This window comes from Salmo trutta, chromosome 23 (genome assembly GCF_901001165.1).
Source record: "Salmo trutta chromosome 23, fSalTru1.1, whole genome shotgun sequence".
Taxonomy (NCBI): Eukaryota; Metazoa; Chordata; class Actinopteri; order Salmoniformes; family Salmonidae; genus Salmo; species Salmo trutta.
Genome location: NC_042979.1, coordinates 30,782,254 through 30,803,698, shown reverse-complemented (window position 1 = coordinate 30,803,698; position 21,445 = coordinate 30,782,254). Strand labels below are relative to the sequence as shown.

Genomic DNA, 21,445 nt, shown 5'->3' with positions numbered 1-21,445 from the left:
TTATTCCAGCTGGCTTTTCTGTCAGTTAGATTTTACTCCAGCTGGCTTTTCTGTCATTTAGATTTTACTCCAGCTGGCTTTTCTGTCAGTTAGATTTTACTCCAGCTGGCTTTTCTGTCAGTTAGATTTTACCCCAGCTGGCTGTTCTGTCATTTAGATTTTACTCCAGCTGGCTTTTCTGTCAGTTATATTTTACTCCAGCTGGCTGTTCTGTCAGTTGGATTTTACTCCAGCTGGCTTTTCTGTCAGTTAGATTTTACTCCAGCTGGCTTTTCTGTCATTTAGATTTTACTCCAGCTGGCTTTTCTGTCAGTTAGATTTTACTCCAGCTGGCTTTTCTGTCATTTAGATTTTACTCCAGCTGGCTGTTCTGTCATTTATATTTTACTCCAGCTGGCTGTTCTGTCAGTTAGATTTTACTCCAGCTGGCTTTTCTGTCAGTTGGATTTTACTCCAGCTGGCTTTTCTGTCAGTTAGATTTTACTCCAGCTGGCTTTTCTGTCATTTAGATTTTACTCCAGCTGGCTGTTCTGTCATTTAGATTTTACTCCAGCTGGCTGTTCTGTCAGTTAGATTTTACTCCAGCTGGCTTTTCTGCCAGTTAGATTTCACTCCAGCTGGCTTTTCTGTCAGTTAGATTTTACTCCAGCTGGCTGTTCTGTCATTTAGATTTTACTCCAGCTGGCTTTTCTGTCAGTTAGATTTTACTTCAGCTGGCTGTTCCCCTCGCTACATCACCAACTACTATGATACTACTACCTAGTCATAGCCCAATTGAAGGTCTATGCTACTACTACCAGAGATGGTCTAATGTTATACACCCCTTGCTACTACTGCTTCTCACCTGTTTGGATGTCAGGATGCGCTGGATGACAGGTACAGCGTAGGCATCGTTTTTCCTGAGCCGGTCTTGGCACAGACCAGAAGGTCCTTGGCTTCCAGAGCCAGAGGGATAGCTTTCTCCTGGATCAGAGTGGGCTGAGCCCAGCCGAAGTCTGCCAGCGCCTGGGTGGGGGGATTAAGTGTTTTAGCTAGCTAGTTAACTAATTAGGAAATTAAATAAGCACAAAAGCCCGAGCATCTCGTTTGTTTATTTCTGAAGGATTGTGCTTTCTCCATGACAACTTCTTGAATTTCCTGTAGCAGAGGTGATTGTTTAACCCTTCTGTTGCGTTTGTTTCATGTAAATTCCTTCTGTGTTCCCGGTCCAGAGTGACCTCCCCATTATAGCGGATTATAAATCCATAATAATACATGTATTATCACCTAATGTTGTGTTAGATCTTTTTATCAACTTAAGTTCTTGTGAACATTACAAGTTTTGAACTTATATTTGCTATTTATGGCCTGTAGGCCTCATTGACCTGAGCTCATACAACTCGTTTTTGAGTAAAAAAAATCATAATGTATGGATTATTTTTACTATAACAAATACTCAGATGAAACATATTGTGCTATTTATCACAGACTACTTTGTGTCACAGTTTAACAAGGACTCTCCTCTCCAGTGTCATGATCAAAGATATGATCAACAGCCTTACATACAGTATATCGTTTGCTAATTGTGCTGCCACAGAATGAATTGTGAGGCCTCAAAAAAGCTTTATATACCAGAGCTGCGAGAAAAGTTCTATATATTATTGAAACAATGTTGCGATTGTTTGTGAAAATGCCAACAGGTGCGGTTCACATGGGGGAAAGATTCCCGTGGGGGTAGCCATGGAAGCCAAGGAGAGTGTGGTGTGTGTGTGTGCTCAAACACACATGCATGTGGGGGTCTGGGAGAGGAAGTGTGTCCATCTGATGAATGTTCCTGAATTCAATTTTATACACTAATTGTAGTCTCTTTTTTGACCGGGAACACCACAGGTGTACAAAAGTTAAATAAAACACCCAAAATTGTATAAAAATCATCCAAATGTATTTGTGCGTTCAGATGCCATGTGTGGACAAAGTCATGGAACTTTATGACAATCAGATTAAATGAACAACATTTTTCAGAGAGAAAACTTGTACATCATCCAATTCGACCGGAACACAGCAGGAGGGTTAAATAACATCTTGCTAGCTACATACTATACATAACTTGGTTAATTCCATTTACTCTTGAATATGTCAATTTGTTGAAATTCAGGCCGACTGACAGGCAAAGTAAACACGTTCACAAGCTAATGTTGGCCAGCTAGATTAGAGATCCTAGCTGCTTTCAGTGTCTACTGATGAATGGTTCTGTAACCGTCTGATATCACAATTGAAGTCATGCGATTTAACACTTCATTTATCCTCATATTTTCACCGGAATGTAGATAATCTAAGCCCATTTCATGGATCTGCAGCCTGTCGGTAGCCATCTCTTGTCTCTAGTGCTTGACTAGATCCACTAGTTATCACAGCCAAAAAGTCAAAATTGGTGCCATGGTGCTCCCACGCGTGGGTACTTCACTTGAATTATACGTCATTCATCACGTGAACACAGTGACGCGTAGAAAATGTTCATAGAGGAGGGCCGTGTTCGAGAGGATCAAAACCGTAATGTATCATGGGTAATTTATTACTGACTGACCTACAAATAATAATGGGGAGTTATTTATGATGCAAGGTTATTTGTAGATCCGTCAGTAGGCAGTGGCCTGCACTGACAAACAAACCCAATAATAGCACAGGTGGAACAATGGGTTAGTTATAACAAATATTTGGTGATAGAGGCCTCTAGGGCCCAAAATAACGTTTTAGCATGAGCAGCGCCATTGAGGGCTTCCACCATTTTAATGTAGTCAACCACAGATGATCCATTATATTGGCCAGATACTCAACTGGCCGCTCTAATGTTGAAAATAAATGAATTCAAAGATGGAAGGCAGTCGGGAGGAGGCAAGATCAGGTGGGACCATTCTGGCCAATGAGAGGGCAGATATAAATTATTTTTCCAATGATTTATGTATTTTTCTCAAAGTTGCCGGGATTTCACGTGTCCTACTTATATCAGTACACTCGTAACAACCTAAGCATTACGAAACTTATATTCGATCAAATAAGCCACACGTAGCAAATAAGCCATTGCATTTTTTGTTGACCAGTTTCGGCACTCTCTCATTGACCTCCATACAAAAATGCGTCACTTGGTGAGCGAAAGAAACGAACAACGCCACCTGCTGAAGAATATAGATTGTTGTCCCAGTTGTCCCTCGCTTCGCCTCTTCCTCTCTGGCTCCGCACATCAGTGTTCTAATCATTAGCCGTAGGTGCCTCCCCGTTTCGTTACGTTTTCTTCCGTTTATGAAACTTTTTGCAACATAATCTGCGTAATTATTACACCCCTTGTAGCGACTGCTCCACTTCAAAACATAAAAAGCACTAACGTTTTGCCAGAGGAGGATTGCAAGGAGAGTTTGTGTCAGAGTGAGTATTGTTGCTAGCTAGCTACCTAATTTGCTATTTTTTCGAAATCGAATTCATAATTACAAACTTATAGCTAGCTAGATCGCTGTGTCCAAAGTGACCGTTTGGTGGTCGTAGTTACAAATAATCTAAATTCTAGCTACCAGTACTGTAGTTAGCTAACATTTTTTGTTTTAGCCAGGATCTTCAACGTTCGATGAATGTATTCATTCATCTAGTCAGTTAGCTAGCTAGCCCAGGTTCTTATGCTCCAATCAATGATGCACAGATCTTACAGCTAAAGGATTTGCAATGAGTTTTAGCTAGCTAACTAACTAGGTTATTCACCATGGCGTCAACCATCGGGGTTCATTATAATTCTTATTTTTAATATTCCCTTGATCTGAACATTGGGTCCAGTTGATTATAAGAGGAGTCTTTTTTTTTGCTTTAGTATGTACTTCACACCATAAAAGGTCTGTCGACCCTCTATCCTTCCTGGGCTAAAGACCCTCTTGCAGCTTTCCTGCCAACCAAGCAATAAGTCTAGCCATTTATGGGCTTTTGCTTAATCTCAGCAACATGACATATTCGTGAGCATGGATAGGTAGGCAGATACTACATGCATGCTGTAGATTTGTTATCTCAATGTAGTGATTGAGGGGGAACAGCTCAAGTGAAGTTTGAACTAGTGACCCAGTGGTTATAGGGAAAGTGAACTTCACAGAGAAAGGGGGAGAATCAGAAGTGGGCTAATTGAGTGGTTGTCATGTGCAAAAAGAACAAAGATTACCTATGTAAACCACGGTTATGTGAGCTGTATGGATCACTCCGCGGCGGAGGGATACATCCGAGGTAAGGATTTACAGATTGACTCCCGTGTACACCTGTGTCATGGCTGGGATCCGCCCCTATATATAGACCACATGGCCGCGACACACGTTCTCTACATCATTTTTGAGGCGCCTCTAGCACCGTAGAGGATTGGAGTGATCCATATAGCTCACATAACCGTGGTTACATATGTAACCTTTTATGTTTCACTATATTGGATCACTCCAATATATTGGTATACCCGTACCAGATTAGTCGGTGCTAGAGGGACCTGGCCAGCGAGTGGCAAAGTCCCAGCGTGGGACCGAGACGCAGGGGTCGTCATTGTGGAAGAGGGGTCCCGGCACAGTCCCCGGAAGGGGAGGCGACGCCCAGGACCGCTGAACCAACCGCAGAGGGAGGTGCCACATTTACCTGATAGTACCTAGTCAAGGTGCAAGAGGAAGACCAGCTGGCCGCAGCACAGATATCAGTGAGGGGCACTCCTCTCAGTAGTGTCCAGGACGCAGCCACACCTCGTGTTTAATGTGCCACCACAGATCCCAGCACTGGCCTCCCAGCCAGGCGGTATGCTGTCGTAATCTTGTCCATGATCCAATGAGAGAGCCTCTGCTTTGGACTGGCAGCAGAAGGGCCCAGTAGAGAGGCCTGAGGTGGCTTCGGCCACGCTTCCTGGGAGGGGTACTGGGCTCAGTAGAGGGATTAACAGCTCGCTGCGCACCACTCCTGAGGGAGGGAGCTCATCCCCAGCCTGAGCCCGACGTTGGCCGACCCACTCGCGCATGGCCTCCAATCGTGCCAGGCGCAGGCGTTCTGAGAACACCACACAAAACGGGGATCCAGTAGGGCGTTCCACCGCCCTCTCCGTGTGGCTGAAATGCAGGCAGTGCATACACGAGGTATGCAGAGCCCCATGGGGTAAGCCACCATCACATCTGTCTCAAAGGGAAGCCATAAGCTCAGCCAAGCCAACAAGGCCACGGAGCAGGGATCCGACGCCCTGGAAGGGCTTATGTCGTGACCCACTTAGAGGAATAGGAACCCGGAGAGGGATAAATGACCCAGTACCTCTGCAAAAACCGGGGAAGACCCCTGTGGGAAAAACAGGCAGACAAAAAAACAGGTAATGGATTTGATTTGTGTTTTATTTTTTATTTTTACAGCAATATTACCTTTTTAATATCCAAGCAGTAAAAACAGCACTATATCATGGAGTAACTTCGTTAAGGAACTTCAAAGTTAATGTCTCAACGTAGTGGAAGCCCACCACAATACTCTTACATTCTGCAGGGGAAAGAACAAGAAAAAACCTTGCAGGATAATTAGCAGAGAACCAATTCACAACACACACATAGAACAAGCCAGTCGGCAAGTTGTGTAAGGTAAATTACAGTTTGTGGCAGCAAGAGCCACCATACTAATGGATGCACACGGAGTCGTAGTGTAACGCTAACGAAACACAAGTACGACAAACCACGGGCGGAAGATACCGATCAACCACGCGCAGCAGGTGGAGCACCCAAGAGGGGCTGGCCATGTGGCCAACTGCTCCAGGCTGCAAACAGCCAGTGAGTATACTTCCACGCAAGATATTACACTTACCAAGCGAACTAGAGAAAGTTTGTACCTCAAACCATATGGACGTCTGCCGAGAAAATGAAAGAGACCGTGTGTCTATATATAGGGGCGGACCCCAGCCATGACACAGGTGTACACGGGAGTAAATCTGTAAATCCTCACCTCGGATGTATCCCTCCACCACAGAGTGATACCAATATATTGGAGTGATCCAATATAGTGAAACATAACTAGAATAATTATATTTCTATGGTCGTGTGTCAGGTCTGTTCCAGAAAGAAGTAGGTCCAGACTGATCCAGCTAAGGAGTGATACTGAGCAGATACATGGATAGCCAAGTAAGACAAACGTGTGTGTGTGTGTGTATGTGTAGTGTGTGTGTAATGTGTGTGTAATGTGTGTGTAATGTGTCTACAATTATGTGTTCGCTCTCAGATGAAGCAACGTGTCTTCACTGGGGTCGTGACACAGCTCCAGGAGCATTATGGGATGGTGGACCAGGAAGTGCGTTTTCAGAAGAGGTACAAAGGACTAATACTAAGTTCCAGTAGTTATTCCCCAATCTCCAATGGACCCCTAACCCCCTATTATGCACATATGTCAATTTGAGAAGCTTGGATAGGTGTATGTAAGCAATATAGCTAAAATATCAGTCTTCATTTACAAAATTATTCAATTCTATGAGGTCATTCAACTGGTGGTAAACACTGTGTTAACTCTGTGTGTGTCAGTGTGGTGAAGGGGAGAGTTCCGGCACTGGGGGAGAGGGTGCTGGTGAAGGCTGTCCTGGATCTGTCTCAATCACACAACTGGAGCGCCCAGAGAGTACAGACCCTCACAGAACACACACAGGTAGAGTACAGAGCCTGACCAAAGACACACAGGTAGAGTATCTGTAGGTAATGTAGATTACTGTAGAAGGACCAGACAGTGATTTTGTAGAATTTCATATTTCACCTGAGTGGTTGATTTGTTGTTATGTTATCCAATAGTGTGTCAGACAAGAGGGTTTAATAAGGAAAAGGTATACTCTATCCTCTTCTTCCATCTCAGACGGCAAAGTTTCCTCGTCCTCTCCTGCCCTCCATGATGCCTGCACACGCACAGAAACCGGGCATTCTGGGTAGCAAGCCGCAGCCTCTCCTCAAATCTCCCAAGATCCCTCCTCTCATCCCCAGCATCCTTCACACTGTGGCCAAGCGTGAGTGAACCTGTCCCAAATCACACCCTTCTCTCCATATAGTGCATTACTTTTGATCCACCATGGGTCCTTTTTGATCCACCACGGGTCCTTTTTGATCCACCACGGGTCCTTTTTGATCCACCACGGGTCCTTTTTGATCCACCACGGGTCCTTTTTGATCCACCTAGGTCCTAGGGGTACAGAAAGGCCATATACAGCCACAGAAGACGTGAACTATACAGGGAATAGTGTTTGTTTATTTTTTGTATTTTTTCTCTCTCACTTTCAGCGGGGTTGCTGCAGACTCCATCATGGGGGGGTCAGTTTGAGGGCTGGGGCAGAGGCATCAGGAAGAGACCTGCTGAGGCAGGGAGACGAGGAGACCGCCGGTGAGTGTGTCTGTGTGTGTTCTGTCTCTTTGTTCATCCCAGAGGAAAATCAATTGTCTGCAATATTATTTTGTGTGTGTCAGGGAGGACAGTGGAGTGAGGGGTTGTGACCAGAAGAGGAGGAGGTGGAAGGAGGAGGAGGGTAAGGGAGCTCACCCCAAAAAGACCTCCCCTACCCCAGTTCAGAGTTCCGCCCTCTTCTCTTGCTTCCCCAGGGATTGGTGAGTCCACTTGAAATTTATTCATTTACGCAATCAGTCAATCAAAGAATCTAACTTTGGTAATCGATTCATCTCCACCCCTTTGTCTCCCCCAGTGTGTCCTGTGACAGTCTAGAGCTACAGCGTCGCTACCCCCATCTCCCTCTCCCCCCATCCGTCTGCCACCTGTCAATCAGTTGGATTGACAGCTTTCCTCCCGCCCAGCCCCTCCCCTTCCCCCTCCCACAGCCCTGCCTTTACCATATAGGCCCCGTCGAGCCTGACCAACACACACACACTGAGAGAGAGGGCGCAGAGTGCACTGTAAAGGTAAAGCACACCAAACAAACACTGACTCTCACCTTCCCATTCACCACCTGTGTGTCTTGTTTGCCCACTGGATTTTATTATATACACTACCCGTCAAATGTTATAGAACACCTACCTACTCATTCAAGGGTTTTTCTTTATTTTTACTATTTTCTACATTGTAGAATAATAGTGAAGACATCAAAACTATGAAATAACACAAATATCCCTATTTGGTAAAAGACCAAGTCTTTTAAGATGGCAAGAACAGCTCAAATAAGCAAAGAGAAATGACATTCAATCATTACTTTAAGACATGAAGGTCAGTCAATACTGAAAATGTAAAGAACTTTTTGAAAGTTTCTTCAGGTGCAGTCGCAAAACCCATCAAGCATTATGATGAAACTGGCTCTCATGAGGGCTGCCACAGGAAAGGAAGACCCAGAGTTACCTCTGCTGCAGAGAATAAGTTCATTAAAGTTAACAGCCTCAGAAATTGCAGACGGAATAAATGCTTCACAGAGTTCAAGTAACAGACACATCTCAACATCAACTGTTCAGAGGAGACTGTGTGAATCAGGCCTTCATGGTTGAATTGCTGCAAAGAAACCACTAAAGGACACCAATAAGAAGAAGAGACTTGTTTGGGCCAAGAAACACGAACAATGGACATTAGACCGGTGGAAATTTGTCCTTTGGTCTGGAGTCCAAATTGGAGACGCGGTATTTGTGAACACATGATCTCCGCAAGTGTATTACCCCCCATAAAGCATGGAGGAGGAGGTGTGATGGTGTGGGGGTACTTTGCTGGTGACACTGTCTGTGATTTATTTATAATTCATGGCACACTTAACTAGCATGGCTACCACAGTATTCTGCAGTGATACGCCATCCCATCTAGTTTTGGGCTTAGTCCCAGTATCGTTTGTTTTTCAACAGGACAATGACCCAACACCTCCAGGCTGTAAGTGCTATTTTACCACGAAGGAGAGTGATGGAGTGCTGCATCAGATGACCTGGCCTCCACAATCCCCCAACCTCAACCAAATTGAGATGGTTTGGGATATGAGTTGGACCGCAGAGTCAATGAAGGAAAAGCAGCCAACAAGTGCTCAGCATATATGTGAACTCCTTCAAGACTGTTGGAAAAGCATTCCAAGTGAAGCTGGTTGAGAGAATGCCAAGAGTGTGCAAAGCTGTCATCAAGGCAAAGCGTGGCTATTTGAAGGATCTCAAATATAAAATATATATGTTGAATTGTTGAACAATATTTTTGGTTACTACATGATTCCATATGTATTAATTCATAGTTTTGATGTCTTCACTATTATTCTACGATGTAGAAAATAGTCAAAATAAAGAAAAACCCTTGAATGAGTAGGTGTTCTATAACATTTGACGGGTAGTGTATATATTTTGAAAAATGTAACCTTTTATTTAACTAGGCAAGTCGGTTAAGAACAAATTCTTATTTACAATGATGGCCTACAGCGGCCAAACCGTAACCCGGATGACGATGGGCCAATTGTGCGCCACCCTATGGGTCTCCCAATCACGGCCGATTGTGATACAGCCTGGTTTCGAACCAGGGTGTCTGTAGTGACGCCTCTAGCACTGAGATGCAATGCTTAAAACCGCTGCGCCACTGGAGAACCCCTAAATGGTGTGTGTGTGTCACACAGGTGCTGCTGTTGTCCATGGCCGGTTCAGAGGAGCTGTACAGACAGTGCTGTGGGCTGCAGGACCTGAAAGATCAGCAGGAGGGTGCTGTGCACCCTGCCTCTCTCATCAAGGTGAGGACGGTTACTTTGTGACTGGGTACAGCCCACTATACACCTCAACTTTGGTCAAATCATAATTACATAATAAGTACAGTTGAAGTCGGAAGTTTACATACGCTTAGGTTGGAGTCATTAAAACTCGTTTTTCAACCACTCCACAAATTTCTTGTTAACAAACTATAGTTTTGGCAAGTCAGTTAGGACATCTACTTTGTGCATGACACAAGTCATTTTTCCAACAATTGTTTACAGACAGATTAATTCACTGTATCACAATTCCAGTGGGTCAGAAGTTTACATACACTAAGTTGACTGTGCCTTTAACCTCCCTGGGCGAGGTGGGACGCTTGACTCTCGTTAATCTAACCACATTGTCCGATTTTCAAAAAGGTTTTACAGCAAAAGCAAATCATTAGATTATGTCAGGAGAGTACCCTGCCAAAAATAATCACACAGCCATTTTCAAAGCAAGCATACCGTAAATTCTGGACTATAAGCCGCAACTTTTTTCCCAGGCTTTGAACCTCGCGGCTTAAACAATGATGCGGCTAATATATGGATTTTTCCCGCTTAAATTTTTTTTTTCAAAAAAAACATTCTGTAACGTGCTCAGTTTTTTGGCGGCATGAAGCTTTCATTAGACCAATGAAATTGCCGAACGGGTTACGGTCAAACAACTTTTTTGTTTACTGTTTAGATTAAATCGAGCGCTCTCAAACTTCCTATCATTCTGATTACGGTAGTCATTTTGTCACCCTCATGGCAAAGACACGGAGAAATGCATATGATGCAGCTTTCAAGTTGAAGGCGATTGATCTGGCTGTTGGAAAAGGAAATAGAGCTGCTGCACGGGAGCTTGGTCTTAATGAGTCGATGATAAGACGTTGGAAACAGCAGCGTGAGGAATGGACTTTTTTTTAAGTAGAGGCGTGGATAAAAAAAAAAACTGGTGTGTCCACCATGTGCCTTTTTGATAAGAGCTTACTGCTAATTTGTTATTTTTTGTTACAAGCCGTGTTTTGTTAAAGCCTGTGTAAAGTTCATTTGTTTCAATGTACCGGTAGGCACCTGCGGCTTATAGACGTGCGGCTTATTTATGTTCAAAATAATATATTTTTTAAAATTCAGTGGGTGCGGCTTATATTCAGGTGCGCTTAATAGTCCGGAAATTACGGTATATGTCACAAAAACCAAAACTACAGCTAAATGCAGCACTAACCTTTGATGATCTTCATCAGATGACACTCCTAGGACATTATGTTATACAATACATGCATGTTTTGTTCAATCAAGTTCATATTTATATCAAAAAACAGCTTTTTACATTAGCATGTGATGTTCAGAACTAGCATACCCACCGCAAACTTCCGGTGAATTTACTAAATTACTCATGATTAACGTTCACCAAATACATAACAAATATTTTAAGAATTATAGATACAGAACTCCTTTATGCAATCGCGGTGTCAGATTTTAAAATAGCTTTTCGGCGAAAGCACATTTTGCAATATTCTGAGTACATAGCCTGGCCATCACGGCTAGCTATTTTGACACCCACCAAGTTTGGCACTCACCAAACTCAGATTTACTATAAGAAAAATTGGATTACCTTTGCTGTTCTTCGTCAGAATGCACTCCCAGGACTTCAACAAATGTTGTTTTGGTTCCAAATAATCCATAGTTATATTCAAATACCTCCGTTTTGTTCGTGTGTTCAGGTCACTATCCGAAGGGTGATGCGCGAGCGCATTTCATGACAAAAAAATTCAAAATATTCCATTACCGTACTTTGAAGCATGTCAAACGCTGTTTAAAATCAATTTTTATGCTATTTTTCTCGGAAAATAGCGGTAATATTCCAACCGGGCGACGTTGTATTCATTCAAAGGCTGAAAGAAAAAAATTGAGAATTCTCATGAACGCGCTTCTCAGTCTCACTGTTCCCAGGCTGACCACTCACAAACAGAGCTGCTGTACTTCGCCCAGAGACTGCAGACACACCCGTACACTTTCTGGCGCCTTCTGAGAGCCAATGGAAGCCTTAGAAAATGTCACGTTACAGCAGAGATGCTGTATTTTCGATAGAGATGCAACTGAAGGACAACAAATTGTTAGACAGGGCACTTCCTGTATGGAATCTTCTCAGGTTTTGGCCTGCCATATGAGTTCTGTTATACTCACAGACACCATTCAAACACTTTTTTAGAAACTTTCGAGTGTTTTCTATCCAAATCTACTAATTATATGCATATTCTCGTTTCCGGGCAAGAGTAGTAACCAATTTAAATTGGGTACGTTTTTTTTATCCGGCCGTGCAAATACTGCCCCCTAGCCCCAACAGGTTAAACAGCTTGGAAAATGCCTGAAAATTATCTCATGGCTTTAGAAGCTTCTGATAGGCTAATTGACATAATTTGAGTCAATTGGAGGTGTACCTGTGGATGGATTTCAAGGCCTACCTTCAAACTCAGTGCCTCTTTGCTTGACATCATGGGAAAATGAAAAGAAATCAGCCAAGACCTCAGAAAAAAAATTGTAGACCTCCACAAGTCTGGTTCATCCTTGGGAGCAATTTCCAAACGCCTGAAGGTACCACGTTCATCTGTACAAACAGACGTGTTCTGTCTCCTAGAGATGAACATTCTTTGTTGCGAAAAGTGAAAATCAATCCCAGAACAACAGCAAAGAACCTTGTGAAGATGCTGGATGAAACGGGTACAAAAGTAACTATATCCACAGTAAAAACGAGTCCTATATCGACATAACCTGAAAGGCCACTCAGCAAGGAAGAAGCCACTGCTCCAAAACCTCCATTAAAAAAGCCAGACTACGGTTTGCAACTGCACATGGGGACAAAGATTGTACTTTTTGGAGAAATGTCCTCTGGTCTGATGAAATAGAACTGTTTGGTCATAATGACCATTGTTATGTTTGGAGGAAAAGGGGGGAGGCTTGCAAGCCGAAGAACACCATCCCAACCGTGAAGCCCGGGGGTGTCAGCATCATGTTGTGGGGATGCTTTGCTGCAGGAGGGACTTGTGCACTTCACAAAATAGATGAGATCATGAGGAAGGGAAATTATGTGGATATATTGAAGCAACATCTCAAGACATCAGTCAGGAAGTTAAAGCTTGGTCACAAATGGGTCTTCCAAATGGACAATGACCCCAAGCATAGTTCCAAAGTTGTGGCAAAATAGCTTAAGGACAACAAAGTCAAGGTATTGGAGTGGCCATCACAAAGCCCTGACCTCAATCCCATAGAAAATGCGTGGGCAGAACTGAAAAAGTGTGTGTGAGCAAGGAGGCCTACAAACCTGACTGTTACACCAGCTCTGTCGGGAGGAATGGGCCAAAATTCACCCAACTTAATGTGGGAAGCTTGTGGAAGGCTACCTGAAATGTTTGAGCCAAGTTAAACAATTTAAAGGCAATGTTACCAAATAGTAATTGAGTGTATGTAAACTTCTGACCCACTGGGAATGTGATGAAAGAAATAAAAGCTGAAATAAATCATTCTCTACTATTATTCTGACATTTGACATTCTTAAAATAAAGTGGTAATCCTAGCTGACCTATAACAGGGAATTTTTACTTGGATTAAATGTCAGGAATTGTGAAAAACTGAGTTTAAATGTCTTTGGCTAAGGTGTATGTAAACTTCCGACTTCAACTGTATATGATCTCTCTCCCCTCTGTCAGTTCCTGTTGGGGGAGGTAGGGGGTGAGTTTCGGGCCCTGGGGGGTCCGTGGTGTCTTGAGACAGATGGCGGCGGTCCCAGTCCACTGAAGGACCCTCGGGCACTGCTGAGGACAGCCTTGCGCTGTGTGAGGGAACAGAGTGGACTGGACCTCAGCGGCTGCTCCCAGTGGTCAGTATACACACTTGCATGTTCATGATCACACAAGCACATCTTTATGCTCACACACTCTTGACTCTCACACAGCCAGGTAGTAAACCAGCCAATCAAATGCTTGTTTTGTTTTCCCCTTTTCAACACTGTGTGGCACTCCATTTACAATGGGATGAACAACTCCTTCTCTCTCTCAGGTATAAGATGGCTGAGCTGAGCTATGTTTGTGAGGGGAAGCTGGAGACAGTGGTGTTTTTGTTACCTGATGTCTGGCGGATCGTACCTACAGAGGACGACTGGAGCACGCTCAGGACTCAGGAGGTGAGAGTGTGTGTGTGTGGCCATGGTGTGAAGTGAGAGTTTGATACATATTCTGTAGTAGTCACATCTTTGCCTGGCTACCCATCCACATCACTCGTGGGTAAAGCAGCGTTTCGGAAATAGTCATTGGCTTTGATACTCTGATTGGTTAGACGATCCAGTCTCTGATGACTTGTCAAAGTGAGGGCCGCTCTACAAAACGTCACTGCAAACGACTTCTAGGATGGCAGTCTCAGACTGAATGTATGTAGCGATCGATAGAGCAGCGGAATTACATTCAATATGAGTCATCAGGCAAGTCACAACTCACAGCCATTCAAAAGCTGCCTTGTGCATGTTTTGTGTCTCTTTTGTCTATCAGGAGGAAGGGGCCCCTCTCCCTGCTGCTCCATGCCTGGTTGCAAGGCCTCGTCCTGGGCTAGCCCTCTGCCCCGTCCCGCTCTCCTCTCTCCTGGAGCCCCACACCTCCACAACCAAGGAGGCCTTTGAGGTAAAGTACTCCCATAGACCACACTGAGTTACACTGAGATATACTGTACTACTCTTCTTTGGAGTAGGTTAGTTGTCATGATACAACATAAATGATTATACGGACCTCGCTTTCTCTCTCTCTCTCTCTCTCTCTCTCTCTAGGTGGGCTTGCTGGCAGAGTTGTTTTGTGAGATGCTTCAGAGGGACTTTGGTCTACTGCTCTACCGCTGTCTCGGCTCTCTAACGCCTACACACACACCCACGGTACACACACACACAAATAAACATGTTACCTGTTTTCGTCTCTACACCTGATTTAGTCCTGCTTACATTCTCCAATCTCTTTTTCAGGAGGATGAACAGATAAAGAAGGACAAAAAGCAGAGAATACGGGATGAGAGGAGTAAAAGATTTCAGGAAAGAGGAGAGAGCAGAGGGAGAGCAGCGGAGGAGACTGACGACGATGGAGAAGAGATAGATGAGAAAGAAACAGAGGGAGAAAGCGGTATGAAGATCTGAAAATACTGGGTTGGGGGAAGTTAAATGCCAGAAGCTGTTGTGTGTGTACTAAAATTGCTTTCTTTTTTCCTTATTTTTTCCCCAGAGATGTTGGGAGAGGAGGGAATTACTAGTGAGAATTCAGACGGACTCTTAAAGCACAATGTAAGGCCCACATACACTGTAAATACTAGGGCCCCCTAGAAGTTACTATGCTTCATAGAATCGCCATGGGAAGTAGGGGTGCTGCAGCACCCTATAAATCATTTTGCCAAAAATGTTACTCCTGTCTGAACAGACATAAATAAAATCATTCAAAATACTACACCAGAGAGCATCATTTAGCCACAGAGGATCAATAGCTTTTAAAGAATAGCTGTGGATTAAGTTTGATCACAAGCACACACACTGAGTATACCAAACATTAGGAACACCTTCCTGATATTGAGTTGCACCCCCCCTCAGAAAATTATTGTTGGCTCCAATGCTTCCCAGTTGTGTCAAGTTGGCTGGGTGTCCTTTGGATGGTGGACCATTCTTGATACACACAGGTGCACCTGGCACCTACCATATACCCTGTTCAAAGACACGCCTTGCCCGTTGAACCTCTGAATGGCACTCATACACAATCCATGTCTCAATTGTCTCAATGCTTAAAAATCCTTCTTTAACCTTTCTCCTCCCCTTCATCTACTCTGATCGAAGTGGATTTAATAAGGCATCAATAAGGGATCATAGATTTCACCTGGATTCATCTGGTCAGTCTATCATGGGAGAGCAGGTGTTTTTAAATGTTTTGTACATTCTGTGTAGAGTCAGTAAGGCTGCAATGTGGGCAGCACGTGAGCATAATATAGAACCGCTTGTTCCTTTGTGGCCATAGACATATCAACCATAGAAGGGTTTGGAACCTCTAACCCTGGCAGTTTGACTGTTAAACTCATGGGAACATTAATAATGACTGCCTGTACTGACTTGAATGGGAACTGCCATCTATGGAATGTATTTGAAAACTTGGTTGCGGTGGTCAGTTTGCCTTTCGCATATTTAAAAAGACAATCACGGGACAAACGTACAGTTTGGAATGCAAATGCCTAATCTGTCTGTAGAACCTTAAACAATATTTCTCAACTCCCAATTAGGAGCAAACAGCACTGTTTTTCAAAGTAGCTTATCCCCGGTGACTAGCATAGGCTTCATCTTCAGTGCCACTGGAAAAGTTATGTAATAGCCCTTTAGCCTATAATAAATATATATACAGTGCCTTCAGAAAGTATTCAGACCCCTTGATTTTTTCCAAATTTTGTTAGGTTACAGCCTTATTCAAAAATGTATAAAATCGTCATCCCCTTGTCAACACATTACCCCATAATGAGAAAGCAAAAACAGGTTTTTGGAAATGTTTTTTATTTTTAATAAATTAGCATACATCACATTTACATAAGTATTCAGACTCTTTACTCAGTACTTTGAAGCAGCTTTGGCAGCAATTACAGCCTTAAGTCTTCTTGGGTATGACGCTACAAGCTTGGCACACCTGTATTTGGGAAGTTTCTCCCGTTCTTCTCTGAAGATTCTCTCAATTCCTGTCAGGTTGGATGAGGAGCGTCGCTGCACAGCAATTTTCAGGTCTCTCCAGAGCTGTTCGATGGGGTTCAAGTCCGGGCTCTTCCTGGCCACTCAAGGACATTCAGAGACTTGTCCCAATGCCACTCCTGCGTTGTCTTGGCTATGTGCTTAGGGTCGTTGTCCTGATGAAGGTGAACCTTCGCCCCAGTCTGAGGTCCTGAGCGCTCTGGAGCAGGTTTTCATCAAGGGTCTCTCTGTACTTTGCTCCGTTCATCTTTCCCTTGATCCTGACTAGTCTCCTAGTCCCTACCGCTGAAAAACATTCCCACAGCATGATGCTGCCAACACCATGCTTCACTGTAGGGATGGTACCATGATGTTTCCTCCAGACGTGACACTTGGCATTCAGGCCAAAGAGTTCATTCTTGGTTTCATCAGACCAGAGAATCTTGTTTCTCATGGTCTGAGAGTCTTTGGGTGCCTTTTGGCAAACTCCAAGCGGACTGTCATGTGCCTTTTACTGAGGAGTGGCTTCCGTCTGGCCACTCTACCATAAATAACTGATTGGTGGAGTGCTGCAGAGATGGTTGTCCTTCTGGAAGACTCCCATCTCAACAAAGGAACTCTAGAGCTCTGTCAGTTTGGCCGGGCGGCCAGCTCTAGGAAGAGTTGGTGGTTTCAAACTTCTTCCATTTAAGAATGATGGAGACCACTGTGTTCTTGGGGACCTTCAATGCTGCAGAAATGTTTTGGTACCCTTCCCCAGATCTGTGCCTCGACACAATCCTTTCTCAGAGCTCTACGGACAATTCCTTCGACCTCATGGCTATGTTTTTGCTCTGACATGCTCTGTCAACTGTGGGACCTTTATATAGACAGGTGTGTGCCTTTCCAAATCATGTCCAATCAATTGACTTTACCACAGGTGGACTCCAATCAAGTTGTAGAAACATCTCAATGATGATCAAAGGAAACAGGATGCACCTGAGCTCAATTTTGAGTCTCATAGCAAAGGGTCTGAATACTTATGTAAATAAGGTATTTCTGTTTTATTTTTTATACATTTGCTCAAATTGATAACCTGTTTTCGCTTTGTTATTATGGGGTATTGTGTGTAGATTACTGAGGACATTGTTTTATTGAATCCATTTTAGAATAAGGCTGTAACTTAACAAAATGTGGAAAAAGTCAAGGGGCCGGAACTTTCCAAAGGCACTGTATATCCTCCTAATATTGTACAATCTGTTTCTCTTCATTGGCCAGGACTATTGTTTTTTTTTTTTTTTATTGATTTCAGTTTGTCAGTGTCTTCTGTCATGTAAATGACGTAGAAGTGCATGAAATACGTTTATAAAAGGCCCCTGAAAATCTGGACCCTGCTAAAAAAATCTCCATGTGTGGAAATTCCAAAAATGCCTCTGCTCAACTGTATGCCACTACGCAGATGCGATTTATAGATGCATGCAATGCTTTATTAAAAAGGGGTATCTCCCCCCTAACATCTTCCCGTGGCTATGCTTCATGGTTTCTCCTCTCTCTCCCCTTACTAACTCTCTCGCTCTCCCTCTTGCTGTCTTTCTCCCTCTCTCTAGGTGCTGTCTCGTAGGGTGTTGTTGGCCTGTGTGTTCTTTGACAGACAGCTCACTGGCAGCCTCAGACAAGCAGACCTTCACAACATCTTACTGTCACTAGGGCTGTGGCTTACACCCACCCAAGTCCAGGTGTTGTTGAATAAGGTGTGTGTGGAGGGGCAATGTCCATACAGGATGCTAGCCTCTCGCTGGGAGGAGACGGAACACACAGAACCTGATATCAGCATGGAAGGTTAGACACACACACGTTCAGTATTTTTCTGATTATCTGTGCGTCTGAGTGAGAGGGCAGGGGTGAGTACCGACACGCACACACTCACATTAAGTCTCTCTTTGTATTCAGGTAACCGTGGGTTGTTTCGTGGAGCTCCAAAGAAGGAGAAGGCTTGTGGCCGGAAGTCTGGGGGATCCAGGGGGCCAGCTGCAGCTGTGGGGGCTGAGGTGGTCTCCTACAAGGGCAGTGTGGTAAACATCCCCAGCCTGCTACAGGCCCTGGAAGCAGCAGACAGAACACGGAAAGCCCTGGAGCTACGCATCGCCACTCTACAGGACGCACTGGGTACTACACACGCTTGTCTCTTTTTTTCTCTCTCTCTCTCACACGCTTACACATATTTTGGTAGACTCTTATATATCTTGTTAATTTCATAGACTTCTATTGGCTAACCATTTTTTTATGCCTCTTCCCCCTCTCTGTTCCTCTTTCTTCACTGTCCCTCGTTTATTTTTTCTCAGTGGATGCTGCGGCTGTCACTCAGGGCCAGGAGGAGGGTCTTAGCAGCAGGCTGGAGAAGGCGGAACTTCGAAGCTCATCCTATGAGAAGAAGCTGAAAGAGGATGCTGGTCACATGTTCGCCCTCATCCACAAAATGCAGGAAATGGTTGACAAGGTGAGACGTTGTAGGTTAACGCTTAGATAAACAGTAAAATGTTGATCATGTGTGAGTGCACTGATTGGTCTGCCTCAATATCCTCAATATGGATTTGTTTCCCTCAGACGACAAGCCTGACTCAATCAAAAACAGCAAATGAAGAGCACTGATTGGTCGGAGCAGAACCGAGAATTGAAGATAAACTTGAAAGATTACATTATTACATACACACACGCACCAGCCGGCGTGACGGGGATGAGTGAGTGACTACACACACATACAGTCATGACTGAAGGTATTGGCACACTTGATAAAGATGAGCAAAAAAGACTGTATAAAATAAATAATACAATTACTGAGCTATAATGTATGCTCCCAAATTTTTTTAAATGATATGATTTTATACTAATACAACTGCTCAATGAAAGATTTTGTTTTTCTCAATAAGATGGGGTCAAAATTATTGGCACCCCTCTTTTCAATACTCCGGCACCTTTGTGAGGATAACGGCTCAGCCTTTTTCTATAATGTTTTATGAGATTGGAGAACACTTTGAGAGGGATCTTGGACCATTCCTCAATACAGAATCTTTCCAGATTATTGATATCCTTCGTCTGCGCTCATGGACTGCCCTCTTCAATTCAAACCACAGGTTCAATTGGGTTCAAGTTCGGAGACAGAGCTGGCTATTGCAAAATGTAAATTTTTTTTTGTGGTCAATTAACCATTTCTTTGTAGAATTTGATGTGTGCTTGGGGCTATTGTCTTGCTGGAAGATCCAGTTGCAGCTAAGTTTCAGCCTCCTGGCAGAGGCAACCAGGTTTTGGGCTAAAATGTCCTGGTACTGGGTAAAGTCCATCATGCCGTTGACCTTAACAAGGGCCCCAGGACCATTGGAAACCAAATAGCCCCATAACATCAAAGATCCACCACCACATTTTACATTTGTTGGATATCGTATTTCTCTAATGCCAAATCAGTGTGTCTTGTTTGCAATGAAACTGTCCCCATACAGCTTGTTTCTAGCAGAGAGCATTGCGGACCATAGCACTGTTATAGATCACATCAGTTTTTATTTTTCTTCAAAAATAGATAGGAAGAAATAGTCTCCAACACAAAGCCCTCTTGAAATGAATTATTCCTACTCTGATTTGCCTACTTTCAGCACCATGAGCTGTCCATTTCCCATTGATTGTGCCGCGGCTGCTGCTTCAAGTTTCAGCACCACAAAGTAAATTACTGAAATCTGGCTTATTGTGAGGTCAATAACTCCAATAAATACATAATTGGCAAGAAAAATATTGTTTTTAATCAAATCTATTATAGCAGTAGCAAGCTATCAAAGTTGACCTCCAGACCTCATCTTTGCACTCTCCTCAAACTGAACAGAACATAGGCTATAGGCTAGTCCGTGCGCAAGACTGCATTTTCTAGACTAGGCCTAATAAATAAATAAAAATCTGAATAAGCCATTGACTCTCCTGAACTGCTACTGTAGTCCTGCACAGCCATTGGTTAGGCAGCACACAATAACGTTTTGGATGAGCAAGAGCAGAGCAGGCTGGGGTTGGAATATCCATTGCAGTGTGTTATGCAAACCAGTTTTATTTACACCATCCCAGCAGCCATCTTAGAAATATAACTTTGCTCTATGCTTCTCCCAGCATGTACTTTGTATTCTATAGGCTATGGATCATTTGATTGAACCACACTAAATAGCCTGTAAGCACACTTGATATTCTGCGCCCAGCAGAGAATCAGAGTTGAGGGGCAGCATCGGGCACACGTCAATCTATAGCCAATTAAGCAACTCATTCGAAAACGCTGAAAATATTGACATTTCATCAATTACATGACTCTCCCCTGGACTAGAAAAAAATATATATACACTACCGGTCAAAAGTTTGGGGTCACTTAGTTGTTTTTGAAAGAAAAGCAAACATTTTTGTCCATTAAAATAACATCAAATTGATCCGAAATACAGTGTAGACATTGTTAATGTTGTAAATTACATTAAGGACATTGTAAATGACATTCTAAGTGACCCCAAACTTTTGACCGGTGGTGTATACACAAAACCCTCCAGGTAACCATTCTGTAAATGTTTATCCATCCTCTACTGTAAAATATGGTGGCGGATCTTTGATAAGCTCAGAATGTCAAGGATCTGATTATGTATTGGGGAATGGTCTCAGATCCCTCCCAATGTGTTCTCCAATCTAATAAAACATTTTGGAAAATATGTATTTTATTTCATGATTTCATTTTATTTCATGATGTCAATGTTACTGCAAACATTCTTCATTCAACAACTTTACTTCCATCTATCGTTGTGATTTGGCAGGAATAAACACGTTTGACCTAAAAAAATCAGTTAAAAAAAAACGGAGTTATTTGGCATTTGTTTGTGTGATTTGACAAGAAAAAGATCAATTAGAAATCTGGCCTTAGACTGGACTCACTTTTTCACAGTAAGTGATATACCCGAGAAGCCGGTGTTGTTAGCCAATAACACCGGCTTCAAGTGCATTATCACTTTTATACAACTGTTTACCAATATATTCAAATAATGATTGACATAGTCTCATTAATTTATTCATAATATTTCATCCTTCCA

At 43.3% G+C, this 21,445-nt stretch overlaps 1 protein-coding gene across 2 annotated transcripts; it reads left to right on the top strand.

The window, feature by feature from the left end:
• Positions 1-2,525: 2,525 nt before the first annotated feature.
• On the top strand, positions 2,526-19,156 carry ccar2 (cell cycle and apoptosis regulator 2). 2 transcript variants are annotated; one of them, XM_029709840.1, is made up of 19 exons: positions 2,526-2,543; positions 6,055-6,128; positions 6,226-6,311; positions 6,522-6,642; positions 6,844-6,991; positions 7,263-7,362; positions 7,446-7,583; positions 7,679-7,892; positions 9,554-9,664; positions 13,354-13,523; positions 13,703-13,826; positions 14,188-14,316; positions 14,460-14,561; positions 14,649-14,802; positions 14,902-14,960; positions 17,957-18,188; positions 18,300-18,515; positions 18,692-18,846; positions 18,954-19,156. In XM_029709840.1, exons 2-19 carry the CDS (start codon positions 6,117-6,119, stop codon positions 18,996-18,998), a joined length of 2,316 nt encoding a protein of 771 aa, XP_029565700.1. In that variant the 5' UTR covers positions 2,526-2,543; positions 6,055-6,116; the 3' UTR covers positions 18,999-19,156. The 2 variants fall into 2 exon arrangements, with proteins under 2 accessions (XP_029565700.1, XP_029565699.1); XM_029709839.1 differs by lacking the exon at positions 2,526-2,543 and adding an exon at positions 3,178-3,399.
• Positions 19,157-21,445: the final 2,289 nt, after the last annotated feature.